The following is a 27,623-nucleotide window of genomic DNA, read 5'->3' on the forward strand; positions in this document are numbered from 1 at the left end:
CAGCACTGTGCATCAGCTGGAATGCATTGGCCTCACAGTTCTGAGGTCCTGGGTTCAATCCTAGACCCACCTGTATGAAGTTTGCATGCTCTCGGTGTGCCTGTGTGGGTTTTTTCGGGCACTCCGGTTTTCTCCCACATGCCAAAAACATGCAACATTAACTGGACACTCTGAATGGTGTGATTCTGAGTCCGGCTGTTTGTCTCGATGTGCCCTGCGATTGGCTGGCAACCAGTTCAGAGTGTACCCCGCCTCCTGCACGTTGACCCCTGGGATAGGCTCCAGCACTCTTGCGACCCTCGTCCTCGTGAGGACAAGTGGCTAAGAAAATTGATGGATGGATCCCAAGAGGTTTTACCACATTTCCCCCTAAAACCCGTGGGAAACCTGATTCCAGAAATTAAGCAAAATATGTGGGACAACAAAAGATATCAAAAGTAATTGTCATAACCAGAACGCAGAGTTGGACACAAATGCATGACTCGGGAAACGTGGAGGCAGTTTGTGAAATATCTTTATTTAGTCCAGAGTCGATAACCAGGCAGGCAGTCCTCAAGACCAGCAGTGATAATGATGTCAGGCTTAAGGGGTAGGTCAGGAGACAGGGAGGGGTCGGTACATCGGGAGTCGAGAGCAGAGTAGAGAATGTGCGAGAACGAGACATCATTGGCAACGATCTGGCAAAGTCCGCTGGGTCCTATTAGTACTGGGGTTCATTATCGCAGATGAGGCGCAGGTGTGTAGGGGACCTGCAACGCCAGGGCTGGGACCAGCAGGACCATGACAGTAATCACATTTATCACGAAAGGAGAAATAGATTATATAATCTAAGAAGACCTCTGTCGAAGTTTTCATAGCAATCCAAGCATGTTTCAAATTGACTTGAAGTATAAAAGAAAAAGTAATATCAGGCAGAAAAAAAATTCTATTAACCACAGCACATTCACAAGGAGTTCTTTTGTCATTCAACCATTTGGAAAAATTCTTCCAGGTTGGGCTATGGATGTCCAAGGGTTGGTTGGCCAAGCTGGCTATCAACCACCTTCCTGCTTGGACTCGGTTGGGATTTTCGGGATTCTCTTCCAAGGACCTCTGCTCTTGATGACTGCATGACACTTGTTGCAGTACAGGATAAAAAGAATTCAGTATATTGTTAATTTGCACATTATAATTATTACTGTGTCAATATTAATTTTGTGTGTATATACAGTATTTCTTTCAGCTTGTCCCGTAAAGGCCCCGTCACACCATGACGTTCTGGTCAGCGTTCTATAGCGTTTGAGGAAACTGTAGTCGCCCATGGTCGCCGGGATAGCGCCAGAAAAGCGTTGTTTGAAAGCTTGTGAACGTCAATGATCGCTGGGAATCGGCGGAGAACGCCGGTCCGGAAAAAAAGTTTTGAACATGGACAAAAGTTCTCACCGAGACCAGCGTTCAACGTTTAATTTTAAATGCTGCAGAACGTTCAAGAATGTTCGTGGAACGTTTTACTAACGTTCGTCAAGCGTTGCAAGCGTTTGGCTATCGTTAGTCGGTCGTTACTCTAGCGTTACTTATCGTTTCTTACCGTTAGACCGTCATCACTGGGATTTTCATGGTGTTTAGGGTCTCTAGGGGGTGTCACATGGTGCGTTACTTCTCGGACGTGTTCTTCCTCCTGGTGTTCTTTTTCCTCCAAAGACATTGCTAGTGAAAGAGGCTTTGCATTCTTACTTGCAGTGCTAGTTGCTGAAGTTTGCATCCCACCTTTTTTTCATCTAGACTGCATGATGCTGACTGTTCAAACTCACGAGAACAACTGAAGTGACTATGAAATTTCCAACGTTTTCGTTCCCGTTCCACTGTAAAAATTACACGCCAGGAAAACGCTATTCTGTCGTTATTCACCTGTTAGTCACACGCTCGTCTAACGTTGCCAAATCACTCGTCCCATGCTAGTGACACGTTAGCACATGCTAATGGTTTTTAGGGGTATCTTATTTGGTCGCTGTTACACGCTTCTTGTGCGTTAGACACATGTTAGTCATGCGTTAGACACGTTAATCACACACTAGATTTCATCCTCATTTGAGAACGCTGAAAAATAGAACGATTGAAATGTTCAGAGAACGTTGACCAGAACGTCATGGTGTGACGGAGCCTGAAGGGGTCGCCACAGCGTGTCATCTCAGATGAAGGCTCATATTGTTTTTTTTTTTTTTACGCCAGATCCCCTTCCCGACGCATCCCCTCTCCATTTATACGGGGAGAGAGCTGGAGTCTATCACAGCTAACTTTGGGTCAAGGCAGACTACACCCAAACTGGTTGGCAGTTGCAGGGCAGATAGTGACACCATCAAAGAGCGGGAATCAATCTTACACTCCCTGCACCAAAGGCAGGCGTGTGTACCACGACACCATCAGTGACTCCCAATATTAACTTTATAACATAAAAAAATGAGAGCGCCATGACATGAGTGACACTTCATCACCAAAAGGTGAGCAGACAAATGTTTCCCATGGTAAACGGTATTAAATATTGCTAAATGTTTGAGTCAATGACAATAAAAGTGTTGAGATTATTCCTTGTTGGCTAATCATTCTCAAGAAGGATTTCAAGGACTTTATCATGCTCAGGAAACTGAAGAATTACCTCAAATGAACACACCTCACATTATTTTTCAATCTTCTTCTTCTTTTCCTTTGGGCTTGTCCCGTTAGGGGTCACCACAGCGTGTCATCTTTTTCCATCATAGCCTATCTCCTGCATCTTCCTCTCTAACCCCAACTGCCCTCATGTCTTCCTTCACCACATCCATAAACCTTCTCTTTGGTCTTCCTCTCACTCTTTTGCCTGGCAGCTCCATCCTCAGCACCCTTCCACCAATATACTCACTCTCTCGCCTCTGGACATGTCCAAACCATCGAAGTCTGCTCTCTCTAACCTTGTCTCCAAAACATCCAACTTTGGCTGTCCCTCTAATGAGCTCATTTGTAATCCTTTCCAACCTGCTCACTCCGAGTGAGAACCTCAACATCTTCATTTCTGCCACCTCCAGTTCTGCTTCCTGTTGTTTCTTCAGTGCCACCATCTCTAATCCGTACATCATGGCCGGCCTCACCACTGTTTTGTAAACTTTGCCCTTTATCCTAGCAGAGACTCTTATGTCACATAACACACCAGACACTTTCCGTCAGCTGTTCCAACCTGCTTGGACCTGTTTCTTCACTTCCTTACCACACTCACCATTCCTCTGGATTGTTGTCCTGAAATATTTGAAGTCCTCCACACTCGCTATCTCTTCTCCCTGGAGCCTCACTCTTCCCCCTCCACTTTTCTCATTCACGCACATATATTCTGTTTTACTTCAGCTAATCTTCATTCCTCTCCTTTCCAATGCATGTCTCCATCTTTCTAATTGTTCCTCTGCATGCTCCCTGCTTTCACTGCACATCACAATATCATCTGTGAACATCATGGTCCAAGGGGATTCCAGTCTAACCTCATCCGTCAGCCTATCCATTAGCACTGCAGACAGGAAGGGGCTCAGAGCTGATTCCTGATGCAGTCCCACCTCCACCTTCATTTCTTCTGTCACACCGAAAGCACACCTTATCATTGTTCTGCTGCCATCATACATGTCCTGTACTATTTTAACATACTGCTCTTCCACACCAGATTTACGCATGCAGTACCACAGTTCCTCTCTTGGTATTCTGTCGTAGGCTTTCTCTAGATCCACAAAGACACAATGTAGCTCCTTCGGACCTTCTCTGTACTTTTTCACTAGCATTCTCAAGGCAAATAATGCATCTGTGGTACTCTTTCTAGGCATGAAACCATACTGTTGCTCGCAGATACATACTTCTGTCCTGAGTCTAGCCTCCACTACTCTTTCCCATAACTTCATTGTGTGGCTCATCAACTTTATTCCTCTATAGTTCCCACAGCTCTGAACATTCACTTTGTTCTTAAAAATGGGAACTAACTCACATTATTTTAAAATAATAATTAATAAATATTAGTTGCTCCGCAGTGACCTAGCTGAGCAGTTTAGACATTCGGCCTTGTCGCTTGGGCAAATTCTTGCATTGTGTTGCCAGCATTTTGGTTTTAGAGGGTGCATTTTGAATAGATTAAAGGAATTCCAGTTCTTTTCAATTGAACAATGGATTTGATTTACAAACAAAATGCAGTCAGCCTTAGTGTTTGAAGTGTATTTTATTAAGAATTCCATATACACGTTACCATCAAAAGCCAATTTTTTTCCGGTGTTACAATCAATTATTCACTAATTTTGATATTGACAAATAAAACACTAGACAAAATACATGCATGCAAAAGAAAATTAATACACTTTGGAGCTATTGGTAAAGAACTAATTCCCTTTTGAACGCCCCATTGTGAACAAAAAAATTAAAAAGCACTACCAAAGCAGGTGCGGGACAAGGAATGTATCATCCTATGAAGTGGCCGTAATGAATCATATTTCATCCATCATAGCTGTTAGATGTAATCCCCTCACCTTCAAAATGACAACTTTTCAGGAAATTAAAAAAAGAAAAAATACAGCTTGCTTGAGTTTCCAAAAACGGCTTTGTTCAAGTTGGTCATGTATCGTTGCAACAGATGAACAACAGCTAGCGCCCCAAAATTATGTTCAATCACAGGTTTACTGTGCATAGACAAATTTATGGATTGGATAGAGATGGATGCATCATTATGCTAAGTTCCCATGTTGCGCGTTCCACGCGGCATGATTGCATCGGAAGTCAATGCAGTTTGCACAGCTAGACGAGAAAATGACACGGATGATGCGGGCATACCCAAGTTCACCTCCTTCACCTGAACGCTCGAGGCTGGGACAGCTGAAAAAGTCCGGGAAGGAATGTTGACACCTTGCAAAGAGGAAGCCCCGCCTCTTGCCGACTTTACAGTGCCGATGAATGTGTCCAAATGTGCCACGCGAGCAAACATAAGCAAAGAACGCAACGCGAAGCAATCATTCACATCCGGTGGTTACGGAGCATCAAAATGACACCAAAAAAAATGGCAGGGAAGTAACACATGCTTACAGGCCTCATGCATGAATTCAAGAAACACCATTTCATGTCCCACAAATGTGAACAATTATCACTAAAATATATGTAGACGTTTCTATTCAACCCATCTTCATAATGAGTCACCTAATATTTTAATTACTGTATTTTCCTGACGATAAGTTGCTCGGAGTTTAAGTCGCACCAGCCAAAAAATTGATAATAAAGAGGTAGAAAAACACAAGTTCAAATGGAGTCTCAGTAGCATTTTTGAGGGGAAATTTATTTGATATATGTGAGGCAGGGGCTCCACGGTAGAACAGCTGTAGAGTGTTGGCCTCAGTTCCGAGTACCAGGGTTAAAATCCGGCCCATACCTGTGTGGATTTTCCATATTCTCCCCTTGCCTACAGAGGTTTCCTCCCACGTACCAAAAACATGCTTTGATTTGAGAGTCCAAATTGCTCCAAGGTGTGATTGTGAGGATAAGCGGCTCAGAAAATTATGGATATTGGCCAATATTTTAGCTTTTACGGATCAGATAAGCTCAAATCGGATCAACTTGCTGTTTGGGGACAAAAGACCTTTGTCGAAGATAGAATAAAAGTTGTAACACATAACACAAGAATGTTGATTGTCAGACAACAACAGTACTGTAATTACTTTGAATTCACACATTTACATGAACAGCTTCTTGATCATGGCTTTCCTACCGGCACACTTGTGTATCTGAGCCTGATGCTTAGGAGAAAATGTTTGATCACAAACTGAGCAGGAAAAAGGTTTGTTACCAGTGTGCGTTTTCGCGTGAATTTTTAAGTTTTCCTTCTCAACAAATCTTTTCCAACGAACTGAGCAGGATAAAGCCTTCTCATCAGTGTGGGTTCTTGTGTGTATTTTTAAAGAGTCCTTCCAATGAATGAATCTTTGACCACAGTCTATGCAGGAAAAAGATTTCTCACCAGTGTGTGTTCTTGCATGTATTTTTAAGTTTCCCTTATGAATGAATCTCTGACCACAAACGGCGCAGAAAAAAAGTTCCTCTCCAGTGTGTGTTCTTGTATGTTTTTTAAGTTGCCATTCTTAGCAAATTTCTGACCACAAACGGAGCAGAAAAAAAGGTTTCTCTCCAGTGTGTGTTCTTATCTGTCTTTTTAAGCAATTCTTGTCAGATAATTTTTGGCCACAAACTGAGCAGGAAAACTGATTCTCACAAGTGTGTGTTTTTGTGTCTTTTTAAATGTCACTTCAGAGTAAATCTTTGACCACAAACAAAGCAGGAAAAAGGCTTCTCACCAGTGTGTGTTCTAATGTGTGTTTTTAGCGTACTCCTGTCATAGAATATTTGGCCGCAATCTGAGCAGGGAAAAGGCTTCACACCAGTGTGTGTTTGTGTTTTTTTAAGTTTCTATTTTTAGCACATTTCTGACCACAAACGGAGAAGAAAAAGGGTTTCTCTCCAGTGTGTGTTCGTATGTGTATTTTTAAGCAATTCTTGTCAGAGAATCTTGGGGCGGAATCTGAGCAGGAAAAAGGCTTCTCACCAGTATGTGTTTGGGTGTATTTTTTTTTAAGCTACTCTTGTCAGGGACTCTTTGGCCACAGACTGAGCACCAGTGTGTTTTCTTGTGTGTCTTTCTAAGTTTTCCTTCCGAGTAAATCTTTGGCCACAAATTGAGCACGAAAAAGGTTTATCACCAGTGTGAGTTCTTGTGTGTCTTTTTAAGGTTCCCTTCCAACTAAATCTTTGGCCACAAATTGAGCACAAAAAAGGTTTCTCACCAGTGTGTTTTCTTGTGTGTCTTTCTAAGTTTCCCTTCCGAGTAGTTCTTTGGCCACAAATTGAGCACGAAAAAGGTTTCTCACCAGTGTGAGTTCTTGTGTGTCTTTTTAAGGTTCCCTTCATACTAAATCTTTGGCCACAAATTGAGCACGAAAAAGGTTTCTCACCAGTGTGAGTTCTTGTGTGGCTTTTTATGGTTGCTTTCCGACTAAATCTTTGGCCACAAATTGAACACGGAAAAGGTTTCTCACCAGTATGAATTCTTGTGTGGTTTTTTAAGCTTTTCTTACAAGTGAATTGTTGACCACAAACTGAGCATGCAAAAGGCTTCTCTCCTATGTGTATTTTCATGTGTTTTTTGAAATTCCACATAGAAGCAAAAGCTTTCCGACAATGAGAACATTGCCAGCATTTATTGGGAGCGTCACATGTCATATCAACTTCTGACTGCTCATCTTCATCGTCGTCAGTTTGTGATCCTCCACAGTGGTCTCCATGACTTGCGCGGTTCCTGGTTGGAGGCTCCGCCCTTCGTCTTATCCCCCGTTGAGCATCTTTGCTCTTGAAATGGACACCAGTGGATGGAAGCTGGATGATTTCCTGCTTGTTTTCTTCGATGTGTGGGAACTCTTGATCCTCCTCTTTGATGTATTGAAGTTCTTCACCCTCCTCTTTTATTTTGATGTTACAGGATAATGACTGCTGCTGCTCTGGACAGAGATTTTCATCGACGTCTGCAAGACAAAAGAAATCATTGAAGAACACCTTAGGTAAAAGACAATAAATAAAACATCAAGGCACAGTGTACTGTTATTGTTTGAGTTCAAGGAATTGATGGCTGTGGGGAAAAAAAGGCTGACCTTGAATCTGGTTGTCTGTGTTTTGTGGGACCTGTACCGCCTGCCAGAGGGCAACAGGTTCAACAGGTCATTACCAGGATGTGAAGAGTTCTTTACCATATTAGTGGCTCTGCTATGATAGTGGGAGTTGGTGATGTCCACTCAGGAGAGCAGAGAGGAGCCAGTGATCTTCTGGGCACAGCTTTGCACCACCCCAGAGGTATTTACAGTCCAGGTGAGTTTGTCCGTGATGTAGACTCCCAGAAATTTGAAGGAGTGGACCCTCTCCACATACTCCCAATTGATGAACAGTGGGACAGGGTTGACGTCACAATTCCGGAAGTCCAGGATGATTTCCTTTATCTTTGTGGTGGTCAGTGTCAGGTTGTTTGCAGAACACCACTTTGAAAATTTACTGATTCGTCCCTTTAGGGAGACTCATCTCCTTCTGAGCCCGATCACATTAGTGCCATCAGCAAACTTGATGATGGAGGTGCTGGGATGGGTTGGTATGCAGTCATATGTGTACAGAGAGTATAGCAGAGGGTTTAGTACACAGCCTTGGAGGGACCCGGAACTGAGGGTCTTCTTCTTCTTCTTTTCCTTTGGGCTTGTCCCGTTAGGGGTCGCCACAGCGTGTCATCTTTTGCCATCTTAGCCCATCTCCTGCATCTTCCTCTCTAACCCCAACTGCCCTCATGTCTTCCCTCACCACATCCATAAACCTTCTCTTTGGTCTTCCTCTCGCTCTTTTGCCTGACAGCTCCATCCTCAGCATTCTTCTGCCAATATAATCACTCTCTCTCCTCTGAACATGTCCAAACCATTGAAGTCTGCTCTCTCGACTCTTGTCTCCAAAACATCCAACTTTGGCTGTCCCTCTAATGAGCTCATTTCTTATCCTCCGAGCGTGAACCTCAGCATCTTCATTTCTGCCACCTTCAGTTCTGCTTCCTGTTTCTTCAGTGCCACGGTCTCTAATCCGTACATCATGGCGGCCCTCACCACTGTTTTGTAAACTTTGCCCTTCATCCTAGCAGAGACTCTTCTGTCACATAACACACCAGATACCTTTCGCCAGCTGTTCCAACCTGCTTGGACCCGTTTCTTCACTTCCTTACCACACTCACCATTGCTCTGGATTGTTGACCCTAAATATTTGAAGTCGTCCACCATCGCTATCTCTTCTCCCTGGAGCCTCACTCTTCCCCCTCCGCTTTTCTCATTCACGCACATATATTCTGTTTTACTTCGGCTAATCTTCATTCCTCTCCTTTCCAGTGCATGTCTCCATCTTTCTAATTGTTCCTCTGCATGCTCCCTGCTTTCACTGCATATCACAATATCATCTCCGAACATCATGGTCCAAGGGGATTCCAGTCTAACCTCATCTGTCAGCCCTATCCATTACCACTGCAAACAGGAAGGGGCTCAGAGCTGATCCCTGATGCAGTCCCACCTCCACCTTAAATTCCTCTGTCACACCTAAGGCACACCTCACCATTGTTCTGCTGCCATCATACGTGTCCTGTACTATTTTAACATACTTCTCTGCCACACCAGACTTAAGCATGCAGTACCACAGTTCCTCTCTTGGTACTCTGTCATAGGCCTTCTCTAGATCCACAAAGACACAATGTAGCTCCTTCTGACCTTCTCTGTACTTTTCCACTAGCATCCTCAAGGCAAATAATGCATCTGTGGTTCTCTTCCTAGGCATGAAACCATACTGTTGCTCGCAGATACTTACTTCTGTCCTGAGTCTAGCCTCCACTACTCTTTCCCATAACTTCATTGTGTGGCTCATCAACTTTATTCCTCGATCGTTCCCACAACTCTGAACATCCCCTTTGTTTTTAAAAATGGGAACTAGAACACTTTTCCTCCATTCTTCAGGCATCTTTTCGCCCGCTAGTATTCTGTTGAATAAGTTGGTCAAAAACTCCACAGCCATCTCTCCAAATTGCTTCCATACCTCTACCGGTATGTCATCAGGACCAACTGCCTTCCCATTTTTCATCCTTTGGAGTGCCTTTCTGACTTCCCCCTTGTTAATCATTGCCACTTCCTGGTCCTTCACACTTGCCTCTTCAACTCTTCCTTCTCTCTCATTTTCTTCATTCATCAACTTCTCAAAGTATTCTTTCCATCTATTTAGCACACTACCGCCACCAGTCAACACATTTCCATCTCTATCCTTAATCACCCTTACCTGCTGCACATCCTTCACATCTCTATCCCTCTGTCTGGCCAACCTGTAGATATCCTTTTCTCCTTCTTTCGTGTCCAACCTAGTGTACATGTCTTCATATGCCTCATGTTTAGCCTTTGCCACCTCTACCTTTGCCCTACGTCGCATCTCGATGTACTCCTTTCGCCTCTCCTCAGTCCTCTCAGTATCCCACTTCTTCTTCGCTAATCTCTTTCCTTGTATGACTCCTTGTATTTTGGGGTTCCACCACCAAGTCTCCTTCTCCCCTTTCATACCAAAAGACACACCAAGTACTCTCCTGCCTGTCTCTCTGATTACCTTGGCTGTCGTTGTCCAGTCTTCCGGGAGCTTCTGCTTTCCATCGAGAGCTTGTCTTACCTCTTTCCAAAAGGCCGCACAACATTCTTCCTTTCTCAGCTTCCACCACATGGTTCTCTGCTCTACCTTTGACTTCTTAATCTTCCTACCCACCAACAGAGTCATCCTACACACTACCATCCTATGCTGTCGAGCTACACTCTCCCCTACCACTACTTTACAGTCAGTAACCTCCTTCAGATTACATCGTCTGCACAAAATATAATCCACCTGCGTGCTTCTACCTCCGCTCTTGTAGGTCACTATATGTTCTTCCCTCTTCTGGAAATAAGTGTTCACTACAGCCATCTCCATCCTTTTTGCAAAGTCCACCACCATCTGTCCCTCAAAGTTCCTTTCCTGGATGCCGTACTTAGCCATCACTTCTTCATTGGCCCTGTTTCCTTTACCAATATGTCCGTTACAATCTGCACCAATCACAACTCTCTTGCTGTCTGGGATGCTCAGAACTACTTCATCTAGTTCCTTCCAGAATTTCTCTTTCAACTCTAGGTCACATCCTACCTGTGGGGCATAGCCGCTAACCACATTATACATAACACCCTCAATTTCAAATTTTAGTCTCATCACTCGATCTGATACTCTTTTAACCTCCAAGACATTCTTAGCCAGCTCTTCCTTTAAAATAACCCCTACTCCATTTCTCTTCCCATCTACTCCGTGGTAGAATAATTTAAACCCTGCTCCTAAACTTCTAGCCTTACTTCCTTTCTACCTGCTCTCTTGGATGCACAGAATATTAACCTTTCTCCTAATCATCATGTCAACCAACTCCTGAGCTTTTCCTGTCATAGTCCCAACATTCAAAGTCCCTACACTCAGTTGTAGGCTCTGTGGATTCCTCTTTTTCTTCTGACGATGGATCCGGTTTCCTCCTCTTCTTTGTCTTCGACCCACAGTAGCTGAATTTCCACCGACGCCCTGCAGGTTAGCAGTGCCGGGGGCGGGCGTTGTTAACCCGGGCCACGACCGATCCGGTATGGGATTCTTTAGATGAACGCTCATATTTGTTTGGCACAGTTTTTACGCCGGATGCCCTTCCTGACGCAACCCTCTGCATTTATCCGGGCTTGGGACCGGCCTACAGATCGCACTGGTTTGTGCCCCCATAGGGCTGCATTAGGACCCGGTACTGAGGGTGATTGAGGAAAAGAAAAGTTTGAGGATCTTTTTTTCCTTTTGGCTTGTCCCGTTAGGGGTCGCCACAGCGTGTCTTTTTTCATCTAAGCCAATCTCCTACATATTCCTCTCTAACACCAACTGTACTCATGCCTTCCCTCACAACATCTATCAACCTTTTCTTTGGTCTTCCTCTAGCTCTTTTGCCTGGCAGCTCCATCCTCAGCACCCTTCCTTGAATAAAATCACTCTCCTGCTTTTGGACATGTCCAAACCAACAAAGTATGGTCTCTCCAAATTTGTCTCCAAAACATCTAACTTTGGCTGTCCCTCTAATTTGCTCATTTCTAATCCTATCCAACCTGCTCACTCCAAGCGAGAACCTCAACATCTTCATTTCTGCCACCTCCAGTTCTGCTTTCTGTTGTCTCATCATGGCTGGCCCCACCACTGTTTTATAAACTTTGCCCTTCAACATAGCGGAGACTCTTCTGTCCGTTGACAGAATAGACACCTTCCAACAGCTGTTCCAACCTGCTTGGACCTGTTTCTTCACTTCTTTACCACACATACCATTGCTCTGGATTGTTGTCCCTAAATATTTGAAGTCATCCACCTTCGCTATCTCTTCTCTCTGGAGCCTCACTCTTCCCCCCTGACCCCTCTCATTCACGCACATATATCCTGTTTTACTTCATCTAACCTTCATTCCTCATTCCTCTCCTTTCCAGTGCATGCCTCCACCTTTCTAATTGTTCCTTCACATCCTTACAATATCATCTGGGAACAGCATGGTCCAAGGGGATTCCAATCTAACCTCATCTGTCAGCCTATCCATTACCACAGCAAAGAGGAAGGGCCTCAGAGCTGATCCTTGATGCAGTCCCACTTCCACCTTGAATTATTCTGTCACACCTACGGCACACCTCACCATTGTTTTGCTGCAGTCATACATGTCTTGTACGATCCCAACATATTTATCGAGATCCACAAATATACAATGTAGCTCCTTCTGACGTTCTCTGTACTTTTCTGCGAGCATCCTCAAGGCAAATAATGCATCTGTGGTACTTTTTCTAGGCATGAAAAAATTAAAAAAATTGTTCGCAGATACTTACTTTTGTCCTGAGACTCGCCTCCGCGACTCTTTAACTTCATTGTGTGGTTCATCAACTTCCTTACTCGATAGTTCCCACAGCTTTGCAAATCGCCTTTGTTCTTAAAATGGGAACGAGCACACTTTTCCTCCATTCTTCAGCCATCGCCAGCATTTTGTTGAATAAGTTGGTCAAAAACTCCACAGCCATCTCTCCAAATTGGTTCCATACCTCCACCGGTTTGTCATCAGGACCAACTGCCTTTCCATTTTTCATCCTTTGTAGTGCCGTTCTGACTTCCCCCTTACTAATCATTGCCACTTCCTGGTCCTTCACACTTGCCTCTTCAACTCTTCCTTTTCTCATTTTCTTTATTCATCAAATTTTAAAGTATTCTTTCCATCTATTTAGCACACTACTGCCACAATTTCCATCTCTATTCATAACCACTCTTACCTGCTGCACATTCTTCCCACCTCTATCCCTCTGTCCAGCCCCTGAAGACATCCTTTTCTCCTTTCGTGTCCGACCTGGTGTACATGTCTTCATTTGCCTCTTGTCTACTCCTTTCACCTCTCCTCAGTCCTCTTAGTCTCCCAATTCTTCTTCGCTAATCTCTTTCCTTTGATGACTTCCTGTATTTTGGGGTTCCACCACCAAGCCTCCTTCTCCCGTTTCTTACCAGAACACACACAAAGTTCTCTCCTGCCTGTCTCTCTGATCACCTTGGCTGTCGTTGTCCAGTCTTCCGGGAGCTCCTCCTGTCCATCGAGAACCTGTCTCACCTCTTTCCGAAAGGTTGCACAACATTATTTCTTTCACAGCTTCCAGTCTCCCCTGCCATTACCTTACAGTCAGTAACATCCTTCAGATTACATCATCTGCACAAAATATTATCCACCTGCATGCTTCTAACTCCGCTCTTGTAGGTCACTCTATGTTCCTTCCTCTTCTGGAAAAAAGTGTTCACAACAGCCATGTCCATTCCAATCTGCACCAATCCCAACTCTCTCGCTGTCTGGGATGCTCAGAACTACTTCATCTAGTTCCTTCCAGAATTTCTCTTTCAACTCTAGGTCACATCCTACCTGTGGGGCATAGCCACTAATCACATTATACATTACACCCTCAATTTCAAATTTCAGACTAATCACTTGAAGTCTTAAATTGTTTTCAAAATGGACAGCAGGCCTTATGTGCACAATTATTGTGTGACGCGTCTAATGAAGTACACTTGAACACACTGGTTACACCGTTCACATGTAGGTTAGCACGTTTTAGTATGTTTGTAACCTACCATGTGATGGTGCTCGCAATGCAGAGAGGAATAGTTAGTTTTTACATCTGTAAGCAGAACAAAAGCGACACCGTGAAACAGCTGTAAGGGTTTGGCATCATATTTCTGAGGACCAGGGTACGATACCGGCCCCGCCTGTGTGGAGTTTGCATGTTCTCCTCATACCTGCGTGGGTTTTCTCCGGGCAGTCCAGTTTCCTCCCACATCCCAAAAACATCCAACATTAATTGGACACTCTAAATTGCTCCTAGGTGTGATTGTAAGTGTGGCTGTTTGTCTCAATGTGGCCTGTGATTGGCTGGCAAACAGTTTGGGATGTACCCTGCCTACTGCTTGTTGACAGATGGGATAGGCTCCAGCACTCGCCGTGACTCTTGTGAGGATAAGCGGCAAAGAAAATGGATGAATGGATAAGCAGAAGAAGCTTAAAGGCACTCCAGAATGCTTTGCGGCACTCAGGACCTCATTAGTGGCGCAAAGCATACTGGGGGGATGTAAATAGCGTTTAAAGTGCATTTTCATTTTGATGTGACACCGTGAATACATACAACATCGTCAGTAATGACCTGCCAACACGGGTAATGTGGGTGCAATTTAGGTTTTTTTCTGCTTACAGTTGAGAAGTGTTCCTTGCTGCCTTATGAGCATCATTGGGTGCCTTATTTGTGGGAGAATGTCTGATTGTGAAACTACGGTAAAATAAAAACAAATCTTGGTAGATCAAAATTCAAATGGACAAGGGCACACTATGTATGTCCATTTTCCAAGCACCTTATCCTCACAATGGTTGCAGGAGTGCCGTAGCCTATCCCACCTGACTTTGGGAGAATGCCAAACTCCACCCTGAACTGGTCGCCAATCAGTTGCGGGGTGGGATGTGAATAATGCTACATAATTTGCATCATCAAACGGGGCCTAGAGAATATCATTCAAATGAGAATGCATGGAACAAGAGACCCAACCTGCTCTGCGTAGCACAATTCGAGGCTGCAGATTGAACAAAGCATCTAGTAGTTGACGTTGTGGCTCCTCCTCCTTTTTTGGTTCGCAAAATTCTCTCTTGGACTCTCCGATCGTTCTTGCACACATTTTCATCCGACGATCAAAAAAACTTTCTGCACTACCTAAGAGGGATGAGAAAACCAACTGAAAATCACATCTTAATTATATCAAGATTCAGAATTGGACATTGTATGTTCAACAGTACATTAGGCCCCCCCAAAAAATGTGGTTCCGATTTCCTACATTTCAGAACGTATGGTTGGAAGGTTTTTTTTTTTTGTTTTGTTATTTTTACAAAATATTTTTACTCCGTCTCCAGCACATGGTGCCACCATTTTATTGTCAGTTCTCGTTAATTCACGCTCTCTCGTGCATAACGAGATCAAAATTCATGATCGCATCTCGCATTGTCAAACACTGTAATATTAGCAGAGATTATAGATCAACTTGATTTTGTCACGAATTCGGCGGAGGGTGGGACTCAGATGCAGGAAGCTGAGACGTAAGCGTGGATTTTAGAAAGGTTTCTTGCCAGGCAGTGGTTGTAAAAGGCAAGGCAGTCCAACGGTGCGACAGTCCAAAAATCACAAGGAAAAAAGGATTGGTCCAAAAAATAATGAAACAATGTCAAAAATCGGGCATGGCAAAACATCAAAACGTAACGTGACTTGGTATGGCCCAGTAATGCTATGACATGGGACGAGGCTCGTGAACACATGCATATCTAGGGAGTCCTCGAGTTGAAAGAGTCTTGACCAACAACATTTCGAATTTACGATGCGTGTCTTGTCTGCCATTTTATCCCGAGCACCATATGTTTTCTGCTTCGGTTATGCATATTGCTTATCTGTGTTTATGCGCTGGGAGTATATTTTCCTCTTTCGCCCAGCTTTTTACACAATATGGCCCAAAAGAAGAAAGATGTTTCTTTTTTAGTTTTAATCGACAGATAAGGTGTTGTCCATTTGCTAATCATACAAGGATGTGTTGTGCAGCGCTGCGGTTGCCCTGGATCGTTGTGCGCAGAAACCAGCTGATGATATCCTCCTAGCCCTGGCGTTGCAGTGGAGACGAACACCACCAGATAAGGAGCGAAAAGTTACTATCCCAGCCCAGGACCAGATTTGGCGGGTGGGGGGGTTCGGGGCAGCCACTTCTACCATGGACCCATACATATAAAAACCTTGTGTTACCGGACAGCTCTTGTCTTCTTCTTTGGCCTATCCTGCCAGAAGAAACTCGTCTCGTGTGCGGCAGATACCTAGATAAGACCTGGATGGGTGTATTGCACATTCCTTTGTAATAAATCCATTCACTCATCTAATCATTGGTCATGTCTTTCTCGATCCATGAAGACGTCTACGGTCCAAACTCACAAATCCCTACATGACAAAGCCCATATTTTAGTGCATGTTGAAGGGTTACGGCAACCTGCCCAGGCTGGGCATGGCCAGCCAATTAGTCGGCACACACCTGCACCTTGTTTTGGCTGATTACATCCGGAACTTATAGGACCCGGTGATGACTGGTCCTCCGCCAGATCGTTGAGGTTCATGCCCTGTTCCAGCACTCTCGTATCCCTGATCGGCAACCCGTGTGTACCAACCTTCGCCTGTTCTCCGACCGACCCCGTAAGCCTGACTCCTTTGATACGTCTGCCTGCTTTAATCGTTCTCCCGTGTACCGACTCCTGCCTGCCCTCTACGCCCAACGTCCTGATTACCGCTTGTGCACCTGACTGCCTACCCGATCCCCGACCTTGGAATAATAAACGTTTTTCCGAATTACCTCTGCTTCTCCTGTGTCCTCCTGCGTTTGGGTCCTACCTCTGTTCCAATGGGTCGTGATATATATATATATATATATATATATATATATATATATATATATATATATATATATATATATATATATATATATGACATAGTGATCACGAAGCAACTATTTTCGTGAAAAAAAAAAAAAAAAAAGAAGCAACATTTTTTGATCATTGCCGAGATGGAAAGTTTACTTACACTACGGATAGAGGATCAGAATCAACGTAGGCTCAATATCAGCCAAATCTTCATTAAGGGAAAAGGTACGGTGTATTTTCCTAACTTTGCAAGAGCAGAAAGGCAACGAAGATGATGAGGAATTTACCGCGAGCAAGGGCTACCTGCAAATGCTTCCTTAGCAGTAGCTAAACACAGCCTCTCTACAATGTTTGCCATCCAACTCTCGGAGAAATGGTAAGTACAGCACCTTGTTTTCCATGTATGTTAGTTTTTTTTTTTATATGAAGAACATCCACCCGCCTATTTTCTAAGCTGCTTATCCTCATAAGGGTCGCGGGAGTGCTGCAACCAATCTCAGCTGTCATCATGAATTTTGACGAACGGTGAAATTTGATTTACGCCAAAATTCAGGTTATGTCACTAGTTTAAGTACGGATCTCGGTCGTAGACTGAGGACTCCCTGTACACACAACGATCTGGCAACAAGTGGCTTGAAAAACAAGGCTTAAAGACAACGTAATCAGGATGCAACCCGGATAAGCAGCGTGCATGAGGAAGCGGCACGGCCACGCTGCTGCCCACTGTGGCTGCTGTCAAAACACCCAACTTAACTCTGTCTGGCCACGGAGAGCGAGGCCCATGACCTATGGGTTGTTTTCACTGATGTCACATTTTTTGCTGAACCACTGGGCCGCCATTTAACCTCTCTATCTAACCCGTACCCAGTGTGGAAGTCTACGGAATACTCTGTGTTTGTGTTTCTGTGTTTCACGGGCGTCTCGGGACTCAAGTACACAAGAGAGGACTTGCTAACCATCACAAAGCCTTCTTCTGACTTTTTTTCGACAACTCTCACAAATTCGCTGAAGCTTTTTCCAGAGTTGTTCGTTGGCACGCTCTTCAAAGCCTCGCGATCCGGTACACAAGTCCGGCTGCGTAAGCGGGGAAATCGCGTAAGCAGGGACATCGTCACTTCTGACGAAAGACTTTGGATGTTCTGCGGCACTGTGCTTCACGGAGAGTTGGCTTTGTGGATGATCCCCCAACGCTGCTATTGTGCTGCCCCGTCTCAACCTCCATCGTGCTGATGTGTCTCTGAGCTAAGCTAACAAGCTTAATCAATACTCTTTTCAGAAGGCCAACATTACAGTTAAGATCGTTTTTTTGTTAGTCACTTGAAAGATTTGAAATTTTGTGAAATACTGGATTTGTTTATTCTTTTGTCTTTGTGCCATTGTCATCAAATTTTAAACAAACATTTCGCTTTAATTGTGGTGAACTAATATAAAGGCTTTACTGTTTGAAAAAAATGGAATAAATGGAGTTTGCCTCGATAAAAAAAAAAAAAAAAAAAGAATATTCCACCGCCTTTCGTTTTCCATATTAGTATACAGGCAAGTGCTCTTCCTTTGTGAATTCTGTCACAGAGTAAAAGATCAAGGGCACAATACTGCGCTTTTGTTATGCAGTCCGAGTCCCATGACGCGTGTATGCCAGGTAGCCTAATAGTCAGTCTGGGCTTGATGTGCTGTCGATCGCGTCTTCAATAAATGCAGTTAGAAAAATAATGTCGTCCACCTTACCTATGTATGAGTAACGGGAGCTCAGGGATCGAAAATGGCCGCCGTTCGAGGCAGCCCAATGGGTGATGTCACGTGAAAACAACCCATTACATGGTCTAAAAATTGTAATTTCGACAGGAATTTTTATGGTCCGTAGGGCAATCGGAACCACAAAGCTTTTTTTTTTTTTTTAATGCCTTAGTGGAAACGCCAAAGCATCAAAATCAACAAAAGGAAACGGTAAAATGTAATTGTGCATTGTAAAAGTATTTTTTTTCTTTTACTCAACAAGAGACAGTTTGCGATAGATAAGATAAATAGATCCCATAAATAGATAAATATTTATTTATTGTACATCTATATTTTAAGCATTTCTTCCACAAGCCTATGTAGTAAATGAACAGGTCATTTAAAATGACTAATTGCTTCATCTTGTGATTGGGTCGGGGTTTTTTTTTTTTTTTTACTTGCTCATCGCCACCAAAAAATATGACCATGTTAAACCTAGTTTTTAAGAGAAAATACAACACAGGCATGAAGAGAACATGCAAACTCTACACTGGCAGGGAAGGTATTTGTACCCTAGTCCTCAGAACTGTGTTGCAGAAGTCCAGTCAACCACCACGCCGACAGATTCAGAATCCAGATTACGATAATAATAACGACAAATAAAGACTCAGAAAATTTAGAAAATTATTTAACTCCCAGAGAAAGCCGACAGAATTTAGTTGTTGGTGTTTATTTTTTCTGCACACTTAAGTCAGTCAGTTGTGTCACTCCTTACTAGTTGGCGGCGGAAAGAAGAACACTTTACTTCAGGCTTGATTTCTGCTTTGCGAAGTAGTAATCATAAACGCATCTCGATGTTAGCAAGTTAAACTAAGATAAACCGAGAAGCTTCAAAGACTCCAACCGGACACGATGATTCCACAAATGACGTTTTAGTCCACTAAAGTCCTGATCAGGGACGTCCTGCGTCGAGGATTTGCAACATTTGGTCCAAGTTCAGGAAGATTTACTGAAGCTGATCAAATCTCCTACCGCAGGGTGAGAAGAAGAAAAAGAAAAGTGAGATATATTACCTAGGATCCCCTGCGTCAGAAATATTTAAAGGGGAAATCCAGTGGTTTGCAATAATAATGTATCCAATAGGGTCATGTAATATGTACTCTATCTTGACAATGTGATGCTAAATCATCTGTCATTTAATGTTGTTTTGAGAAGTTTTCAGGGGCGCTGCCATTTTCGTGAGTCACATGACCTATGTGGGCGTATCTGACGTGTTACGTGCTGTTCCAAACGCTCAATTACATTATGCCCAGCGGTGATTTCTCTGATTTATCCTCATCTGATGAAGAAATAGCAGTATCGGTTGATTGGGAAGATGGAGGAATACTTCCATACAGAGCGCCGAAGCCGTGAGCTTGCTTGGCCGGGGAGCTCCGTCCGTCGAGCAGCGTAGCCGTGAGCTCGCTTCCTACCGAGCCAGGAGCTCACTCGGCCAGGGTGCAAGCTCACGGCTCCGCTGCTTGGCGGCATAATTTACAGCACCAGGTTCACATCTGTATGGAAGTATTCCTCCGTCTTCCCGATCAATCGAAAAGCTGAGCCGCTCACGGCTGTGTATGGAGGTATTCCTCCGCCTTCCAGATCAACCGAGCTGCTCACGGCTGTGAATAGAAGTATTCCTCCATCTTCCCGATCAACCAAGTGGCCAAGCGGCAGAGCTGCTCACGGCTGTGTATGGAAGTATTACTCCATCTTCCCGATCAACTGATACTGCTATTTCTTCATCAGATGAGGATAAATCCGAGAAATGAGTGCTGGGCATAAATGGTGGCCCATGCAATCAAGCCTTTGTTGCAGCACGACACATCACATCCGCACACGTAGGTCATGTGACTTGCGAAAATGGAAGTGTAGCAACCTTGCAGTTTTTCAGACTGATTAACAAAAGGTTTTTCCTTCCTCTTTCCTGAATGTAACTCATCTGAAAACGGAACATGCTGCCCTTTTTTCGATACTAACGCTAACCTGGAAGTGAGACACAAGCGTTCAACTTGCCGAATTTATTTACCCAATAAATTATGTTTTCATCCAACCCAAATATGCTACACTGTGCTAAAACTTTTACAAAGGAAAACAATGCAGACATCAACTGTCACAATCTTTCCATGGATAAATAGAAGTGAAAGTTGAAAACCAGCAAGTTCAGGATGAACGTTATATTAAAAAAAAAAAAAAAACACGTAGATTTTACATCCTAGCTGAAAGGAGTCTGCATTTTAAAAGATGACCTCAAGTGCCCAAGAGCTGCAATTTTAGACTGGGTTACCTTCTAAAGCTTCAGACGTGTAGTTGTTTTCCTTCTCTTGTTGTGTGTTGACAACATGTAAAGTAACAACACCAAATGGCATCTATTTGTGTCACAAAGATCAAACATCTCTCTTCAACTATTTCAGACGATCCAAATCAAGGACATCCAAAATTGGCAGATTTTTTTTTTTTTTAATTAAGTGGCCAGAGAAGGATTACTTACAAAGCAATATGCTAACTGTATGCAAACAATCCCACCCGAACTCCACCAGCATAATTGACTGTTTTGAAGTATTTATAGAATTCAAAAACCGGGACCCCAAAACGGGACATGGATATAAGTGCTATGATTATACAGTGAAGAAAGTAAGTATTTGAACACCCTGCTATATTGCTAGTTTGCCTACTTAGAAATCATGGAGGGGTCTGAAATTTTCTTCGTAGGTGCATGTCCACTGTGAGAAAGATAATATAAAAAAAATCCAGAAATCACAATGCATGATTTTTTAGCGATTTATTTGTGTGATACAGCTGCAAATAAGTATTTGAACACCTATCAGCTAGAATTTTGACCCTCTAAGACCTCTTAGTCTGCCTTGAAAAGTCCACCTCCACTCCCAATGTACGTATTATCCTGAATCAGATGCACCTGTGTGAAGTCGTTAGCTGCATAAAGACACCTGTCCACCCCATACAATCAGTAAGACTCAAACTTGTAAACTTGCCAAGACCAAAGAGCTGTCCAAAGACACCAGAGACAAAATTGTACAACTCCACATGGCTGGAAAGGGCTACAGACAAATTGCCAAGCAGCTTGGTGAAAAAAGTTCCATTGTTGGCGCAATCATTAGAAAATGGAAGAAGCTAAACATGATGGTTAATCTCAATCAGAGTGGAGCCCCATGGAAGATATCACCTCGTGGGGTCTCAATGATCATGAGAAAGGTGAGGAATCAGCCCAGGACTACACGACAGTACTTGGTCAATGACATGAAAAGAGCTGAGACAACCGTTTCCAAGGTGACTGTTGGTAATACACTGAGACGTCAAGGTTTGAAATCATGCATGATACAGAATGTTCCCCTGCTTAAATTAGCACATGTCAAGGCCCGTCTGAAGTTTGTCAATGATCATTTGGATGAATCAGAGGAGTCATGGGAGAAGGTTTTGTGGTCAGATGAGACCAAAATGGAACTTTCATAATTCCACTAACCATGTTTGCGGGAAGTCGAATGATGAGTTCCATCCCAAGAACACCATCCCTACTGTGAAGCATGGAGGTGGTAGCGTCATCCTTTGGGGGTGTTTTTATGCACATAGGACAGGACGACTGCACTGTATTAAGGAGAGGATGACTGCTACCATGTATTGTGAGATTTTGGGGAACAACCTCTTTCCCTCAGTCAGAGCATTGAAGATGGGTCATGGCTGGGTCTTTCAACATGACAATGACCCGAAGCACACAGCCAGGAAAACCAAGGAGTGCCTCCGTAAGAAGCATATCAATGTTCTGGGGTGGCCTAGCCAGTCTCCAGACCTAAACCCAACAGAAAACCTTTGGAGGGAGCTGAAACTCCGTTTCTCAGCGACAGCCCAGAAACTTGTCTGATCTAGAGAAGATCTGTGTGGAGGAGTGGACCAAAATCCCTCCTGCAGTGTTTGCAAACCTAGTGAACAACTACAGGAAACGTTTGACTTCTGTGATTGCAAACAAAGGCTACTGTACCAAATATTAACATGGGTTAACCCCAGCCATCCAGGCCACCAAACGCGAGGCGTCCGGGTGGACAGGTCAGGAGGACGACCCGGACGCCAAGCACCAGGATCCCCACGGGGCGATTTGGGTGGACGACCTCTGTGAGGAACCCAAGGGCAAAGCAGGAACCAGACCAAGGCAGGCAACTGCTCCGTACGAGGACCTCCCACGGTGTGTTTGCGAGACGACCAGGGATTGGTCGCCGCCGAGGCTTGGCCAGGAGGCAGCTGTGGACTGGTCACCAACGAGGCCGGGTCATGAAGCGGCTGGGAGCCATCAGGAGCGAAGAGGATGACAGAGAGGACCAAAGCCATGACCACCACCACCACCACCACCATCACAGCCATCCCGAAGCCTTTCCAGCTCCTGCCGTCGTCGAGACAGGGGTGTGGGACGGCCGTGGATCGGTCGCCGCCGGGACTGGAACGAAGACGACTGTGGTTCCGTCGCCGTCTGCTGGATAGGAACGTGAGGATGCCAATGAGCTGTCGCCATCCTCTGTTGCCGTTGAGACAGGGGCGTGGAATGACCGCGTGCCAGTCGTTGCCGGTACTCCTGGACGGGAACGTGAGGCGGCGGCCGAGCCATCGCCACCTCCTGGACAGCAACATGAGGCAGCTGTGGAACTGTCGCCACCTCCTGGACACGGACGAGAAGCCGCTGCAGAGACGTCGCCATCTCTTGGACAGCAACGTGAGAAGGCAGCAGCGCCATCGCCACCTCCTCCTGGACGGAAACGTGAGGCGGAGGCTGAGCCATAACACCCTCCTGGACGGGAACGTGAGGCGGCGGCACCATCACCACCTCCTGGACGGGAACGTGAGGCGGCGGCGCCATCACCACCTCCCGGACGGAAACGTGAGGCGGCATTACCAACTCCAGGGCAGCAACGTGAGGACGCTGCGCAACCATCGCCACCTCCTGGACGGGAATGTGAGGCGGCGGCTGAGCCATCATCACCACCTCCTGGACGGGAACGTGTGGGTGTGCCAGTCGCCGTCGAAGCAGGAGCGGGGGGAGCGACCACAGACCGGTCGCCGATGAAGCAGGAGCGTGGAGCGCCGCCGACCGGTCGCTACCGGTACTCCTGGATACGGACGAGAAGCGGCTGCGGAGACGTCGCCACCTCCTGGGCAGCAACGTGAGGCGGCGGCGGATCAGTCTCCACTGCCACGTGAGCTCTGCTCGGCAGCGAATCAGTGGCCACCGCCGCATGAGCCTGCAGTGAAACAGCCAAAACTGTGACGTGGGCGTGGCGGCGGATCTGTTCCCACTGCAACGTGCGCTTGGCCTGGTAGTGGATCAGTTGCCACTGCCGGGTGAGCAAAAGTCAGTAACGAGGCCGTTGAAACTGCAACGTGGGCGTGTCTCGGCAGCAGATCTGTTGCGACGGCGACATGAGCCTTGCTTGGTAGCGGATCCGAAGCCACTGCTGCGAGTCAGTAGCAGTCGCAACGTCACAGTAGCTCAGCTGTTCTCTAATCCTTGCCGGACCTGGGCCATGAGGACCGCCAGTTCGGTGCTCTGCCGCTCTATCTCGCATTTCGCGGTAGAACACCTTGTGATTTGGCGGTCCCTCCTCCCTCTGGGCTGGAAGCTTCGCCACCACCTCCGGGTTTGCTGGTTTAACTGTTGCCGGTGAGGAGTGGGTGGACGAGGACGACGTCTTTGTTGCCGCGCAGCGGGAGGCACACGGGGGGGCCTGGACGCCTCCTTTGGCCGCCACGCAGAGGACCCGGATACATGGCCAAGCGAGTTCCCTCAAACGGATTGGAGGACTCGGACCTACCGGGTGACAACGCTCGGGCTGGAAACGCAGGGACGTGAAACAAACTGACTGGGGTTAAAGATCGGGCGAAGAGATTCATAGTCAAAATAATCTGAGTCATAGTCAGGTAGCCGGTCATATAAATCACGGTCCTCCTTGTAGTCCGAAAAATCTGAGTCCAAAAGAATGTGAGGTGGCGGACGGGTCGTGGTCAGGACGTATTCATAGCATGACAGCGGAGCATGTGACACGGAAACAGAGAACGTCATGGAGCCTACCCGGATCGGAGAGAAGTGGTCCTCCGGCAGTTGGTCTACCTTGCGTCAGTCCCGGTGACGCCGGGTCTTTCCTGCTGGGTCCTGTTTTGGCCAGATCGTTCTGTCACGACCCATTGAGACGGAGATAGGACTCAAATGCAGGAGTCGGGGGACGCAGGCGTAATTCGGGAAAAACGTTTATTATTCCATGGTCGGGATCGGGAAGGCAGTCAGGTGCAGCAGCGGTAGTCAGGACATCGGGCGTGGAGAGCAGGTCTGCGGGCAGGCAGGAGTCGGTACATGGGAGATCGATCCAAGCAGGCAGGAATATCAAAGGAGTCAGGCTTACGGGGTCAGTCGGAGAACAGGCGGAGGTCGGTACACACGGGAAAACGATCGGAGATGCGGGAGTGCTGGAACGGAGCATGAACCGCAACGATCTGGCGCCCGACCAGTCGTCCCCATGGTCCTATATACACCGGGGGCAATCAGCCAGGATGAGGCGCAGGTGTGCGCCTCCCAATCAGCACGGCCGCACAGGCACCCGCGCAGCCAGGGCTGGACCGGCAGGACCATGACAGGCACCCAATAATTACGGGTACTAACAGTTGTTATAAAATATATATTTCACGCTGCCATTTTGTATGTGTTACTGGAAGCAATAATCCGGCGACCAAATGTCTCTTATTGTGTGTGACTCATAAAATTTTATTAAATGTGTTTTAGTATGGCAGTGATGAATTGCTGAGCCTTTATTGCAGCCTTCCTAATTTGGAATAAAGAAGATCCGGAGTGGGCAGCACGGTGGCCGAATGCCGAGTACATCTGGTGTGGAGTTTGCATGTTCTCTCTGTGCCTAGGTGGGTTTTTACAGGCACTCTGATTTCCTCCCACATCCCAAAAACACAAAGGGTGGGTTGATTGAGGACTGTAAATTGCCCCATCGTGTAGATGTGAGAGTGAATGGTTGTTTATTCGTGCCCTCTGATCGGCTGGCAACCATTTCAGGGTGTAACCCGCCTCTCACCCAATGATAGCTGGGATAGGCTCCAGCACTCCCGTGTGAGGATAAGCGGGTCAGAAAACGGATGGGTGGATAAAAAAAATCTGTATCTCCCACAATTTCTCATTTTATTAATAAGTTAAGTATTTATTAGATTAAAAGAAAGTGAAGCACTCGGTGATGAAAAGAGTGTTATCCAATATGTATCATTTTATAATCTATAATCTCTAAATGTATCATCAAATAACAAATAAAAAAAACCACACAGCAATATCCTTATATTTATAATGCATGCAACAAGTGAAAAACAAGCGAACCAACTCTGTATTCGGAGCTGCGTCCAAGAGTTGACGTTGTGGCTCCTCCTCTTGTTTTGGGCCCCGAAATTCCTTCTCGTACTCCTCCTGCACACATTTTCACACGACGTTCATTGTGGAGGGATGAGAAAAGCAAATGAACACTGAAACATGACAAGCAATCTTCAAAAAAAAAAAGATTCAGAATATAGATTAAAGCCATAATAATTTTATGAGCAGCGTATCCACACAAGGGGCAAACCTCGAACTCGTCGACAGCCAATCGCAGGGTCCATAGAAACAAAGAAGCATTCACATTGACTTACATGACAATTCAGAATATAATTGTTAAAGGATTATTTCATAATTTCAGACAAATTACGATGCTAGAATGGAGCGGTTGGTGTTTTGTTTTGTTTTTTATCAGGGATGATAATGACCAATTTGGAAAAACGCTGAAAATGTCTGTCGGTTATTAGAGTTTCCTCCTGGATATTTTTTGCTCCTATCGGAACACAGAGTGCACAGCACTTTGCCGGGAATGTCCACTTTTTGTAGGTGTTCGGTTAGACATGTTGATACCGTTTTCGGTCCTATCTGTACGATTACACTTTTTCAAGCCATGCCCGTCTGAAACAGTTTTTGATTCCAGCATCCTTGTCAATTGCCCTCCCTCAAGCTTCATCCTTTTTTCCTAACACTTTCGCCGTCGTAAAACTTTGAACACACCGTCGCTCAGTTCGCGCTATTTAAGTCCCACGCGCCATTACTTGGCTAACTAACAAGTTACAGGGCGATTTCTGAGAACCGAGAACACATGTACATGGCAATGGTGAAACGCGATTAAACACTAACACGATTGGATCGTTATACTGTATAACTCTGTTGTCTAATCGAATAATCTGCCGCCAAACAATTTTCAATGTTTATGTCGCAAAATGCAAATATTTACACTACCGAGCAAATTCGAACGGCTTATGATAGTCGTGCTTGTGCTAGCACTAAGCTGAACTTGCAGCTCGGAGCCCACCACCGAGAGGCAGGCGCACGATACCTCCCTGAAATTGTTTCAATGGATTTGCGCTTATCGCGAGAAGGGTCATTTTGGTCTGGAAAAAGTCGGAAATCCGCCGATCGGCGGAAATTTGTCATCCCTGTTTATTCATTTTTTCACGAAGCATGTTTCATTATTTATAGTTTTGTGGCGGAAAGAAGCAGACTTTACCTCAATGTTGAGCTCTGCTCAGCGAAGTGTTGATCACAAAACGTCTCTCTCTTGGTTAGCAAGATAAGCAAAGATAAGATGAGATAAAATACGCCGAGAAGATTCAACGTGGAGGAGACAACTCCAACCGGACACGAAGACAACACGAATGAGGTTTTAGTCCACTAATGTACTGCTCAGGGAAGTCCGATGTCGGGATTCACATTCGGCCCAAATTCAGGACGACTTGCTGAAGAACGATCGTCTCTTCTCCCGCAAAGAGAGAAATGAAAGCTGTATTACCCATGATCCTTTACGGCCAAACTATTTAAAGCGACAAGCTCCCCAATCGAGGAACAAAGTTGAACAGCACTAGGTACCCTAACCACAAGACCACCAGGGACTAATCCAGACTGTCCTTAAACGGGTCGGTCGTGGCTCAGCACCCGTTCTTGCTGCAGCCACAAGCTTTCGACCAATGACGTGGAATAAAAACTAGACCGCGCACTGCATCCAACATTGGTTCCCCCATCGTCAACAGGCTGAAACTTCCGGTCAGGGCAAAAAGTATGGTAAACAATACACGTTGTTGTGGAAAACTTTGCAATACGTCAACATACTTGTGATGTTTAGGATCTCTAGAGACATTAATATAACCTAAACATTTACAGTATTCTCAGGAAGGTTTGAAAAATACATCGGCCTTCTTAATTACTTCT

The 27,623-nt window shown here is 45.2% G+C and overlaps 1 protein-coding gene across 3 annotated transcripts; it reads right to left on the reverse strand.

The window, feature by feature from the left end:
* Positions 1-4,191: 4,191 nt before the first annotated feature.
* LOC133493827 (gastrula zinc finger protein XlCGF8.2DB-like) lies at positions 4,192-27,425 on the reverse strand. Of its 3 annotated transcripts, XR_009793161.1 has the most exons (5): positions 26,926-27,407; positions 25,726-25,808; positions 14,706-14,867; positions 13,744-13,790; positions 4,192-7,535 (listed from the first exon to the last, which is right to left on the reverse strand). XR_009793161.1 is itself a non-coding variant. In XM_061807725.1 (4 exons), the coding sequence occupies exons 3-4, from the start codon at positions 14,836-14,838 to the stop codon at positions 6,589-6,591; spliced, it is 1,080 nt and encodes a 359-aa protein (XP_061663709.1). In that variant the 5' UTR covers positions 14,839-14,867; positions 25,722-25,808; positions 26,926-27,425; the 3' UTR covers positions 4,192-6,588. The 3 variants fall into 3 exon arrangements, 2 of the variants coding, with proteins under 2 accessions (XP_061663709.1, XP_061663708.1); XM_061807725.1 differs by lacking the exon at positions 13,744-13,790 and having other exon boundaries at positions 25,722-25,808; positions 26,926-27,425; XM_061807724.1 differs by lacking the exon at positions 13,744-13,790 and having other exon boundaries at positions 26,926-27,420.
* Between the last annotated feature and the right edge of the window lie 198 nt (positions 27,426-27,623).

This window comes from Syngnathoides biaculeatus, chromosome 20, assembly GCF_019802595.1.
Source record: "Syngnathoides biaculeatus isolate LvHL_M chromosome 20, ASM1980259v1, whole genome shotgun sequence".
Taxonomy (NCBI): domain Eukaryota; kingdom Metazoa; phylum Chordata; class Actinopteri; order Syngnathiformes; family Syngnathidae; genus Syngnathoides; species Syngnathoides biaculeatus.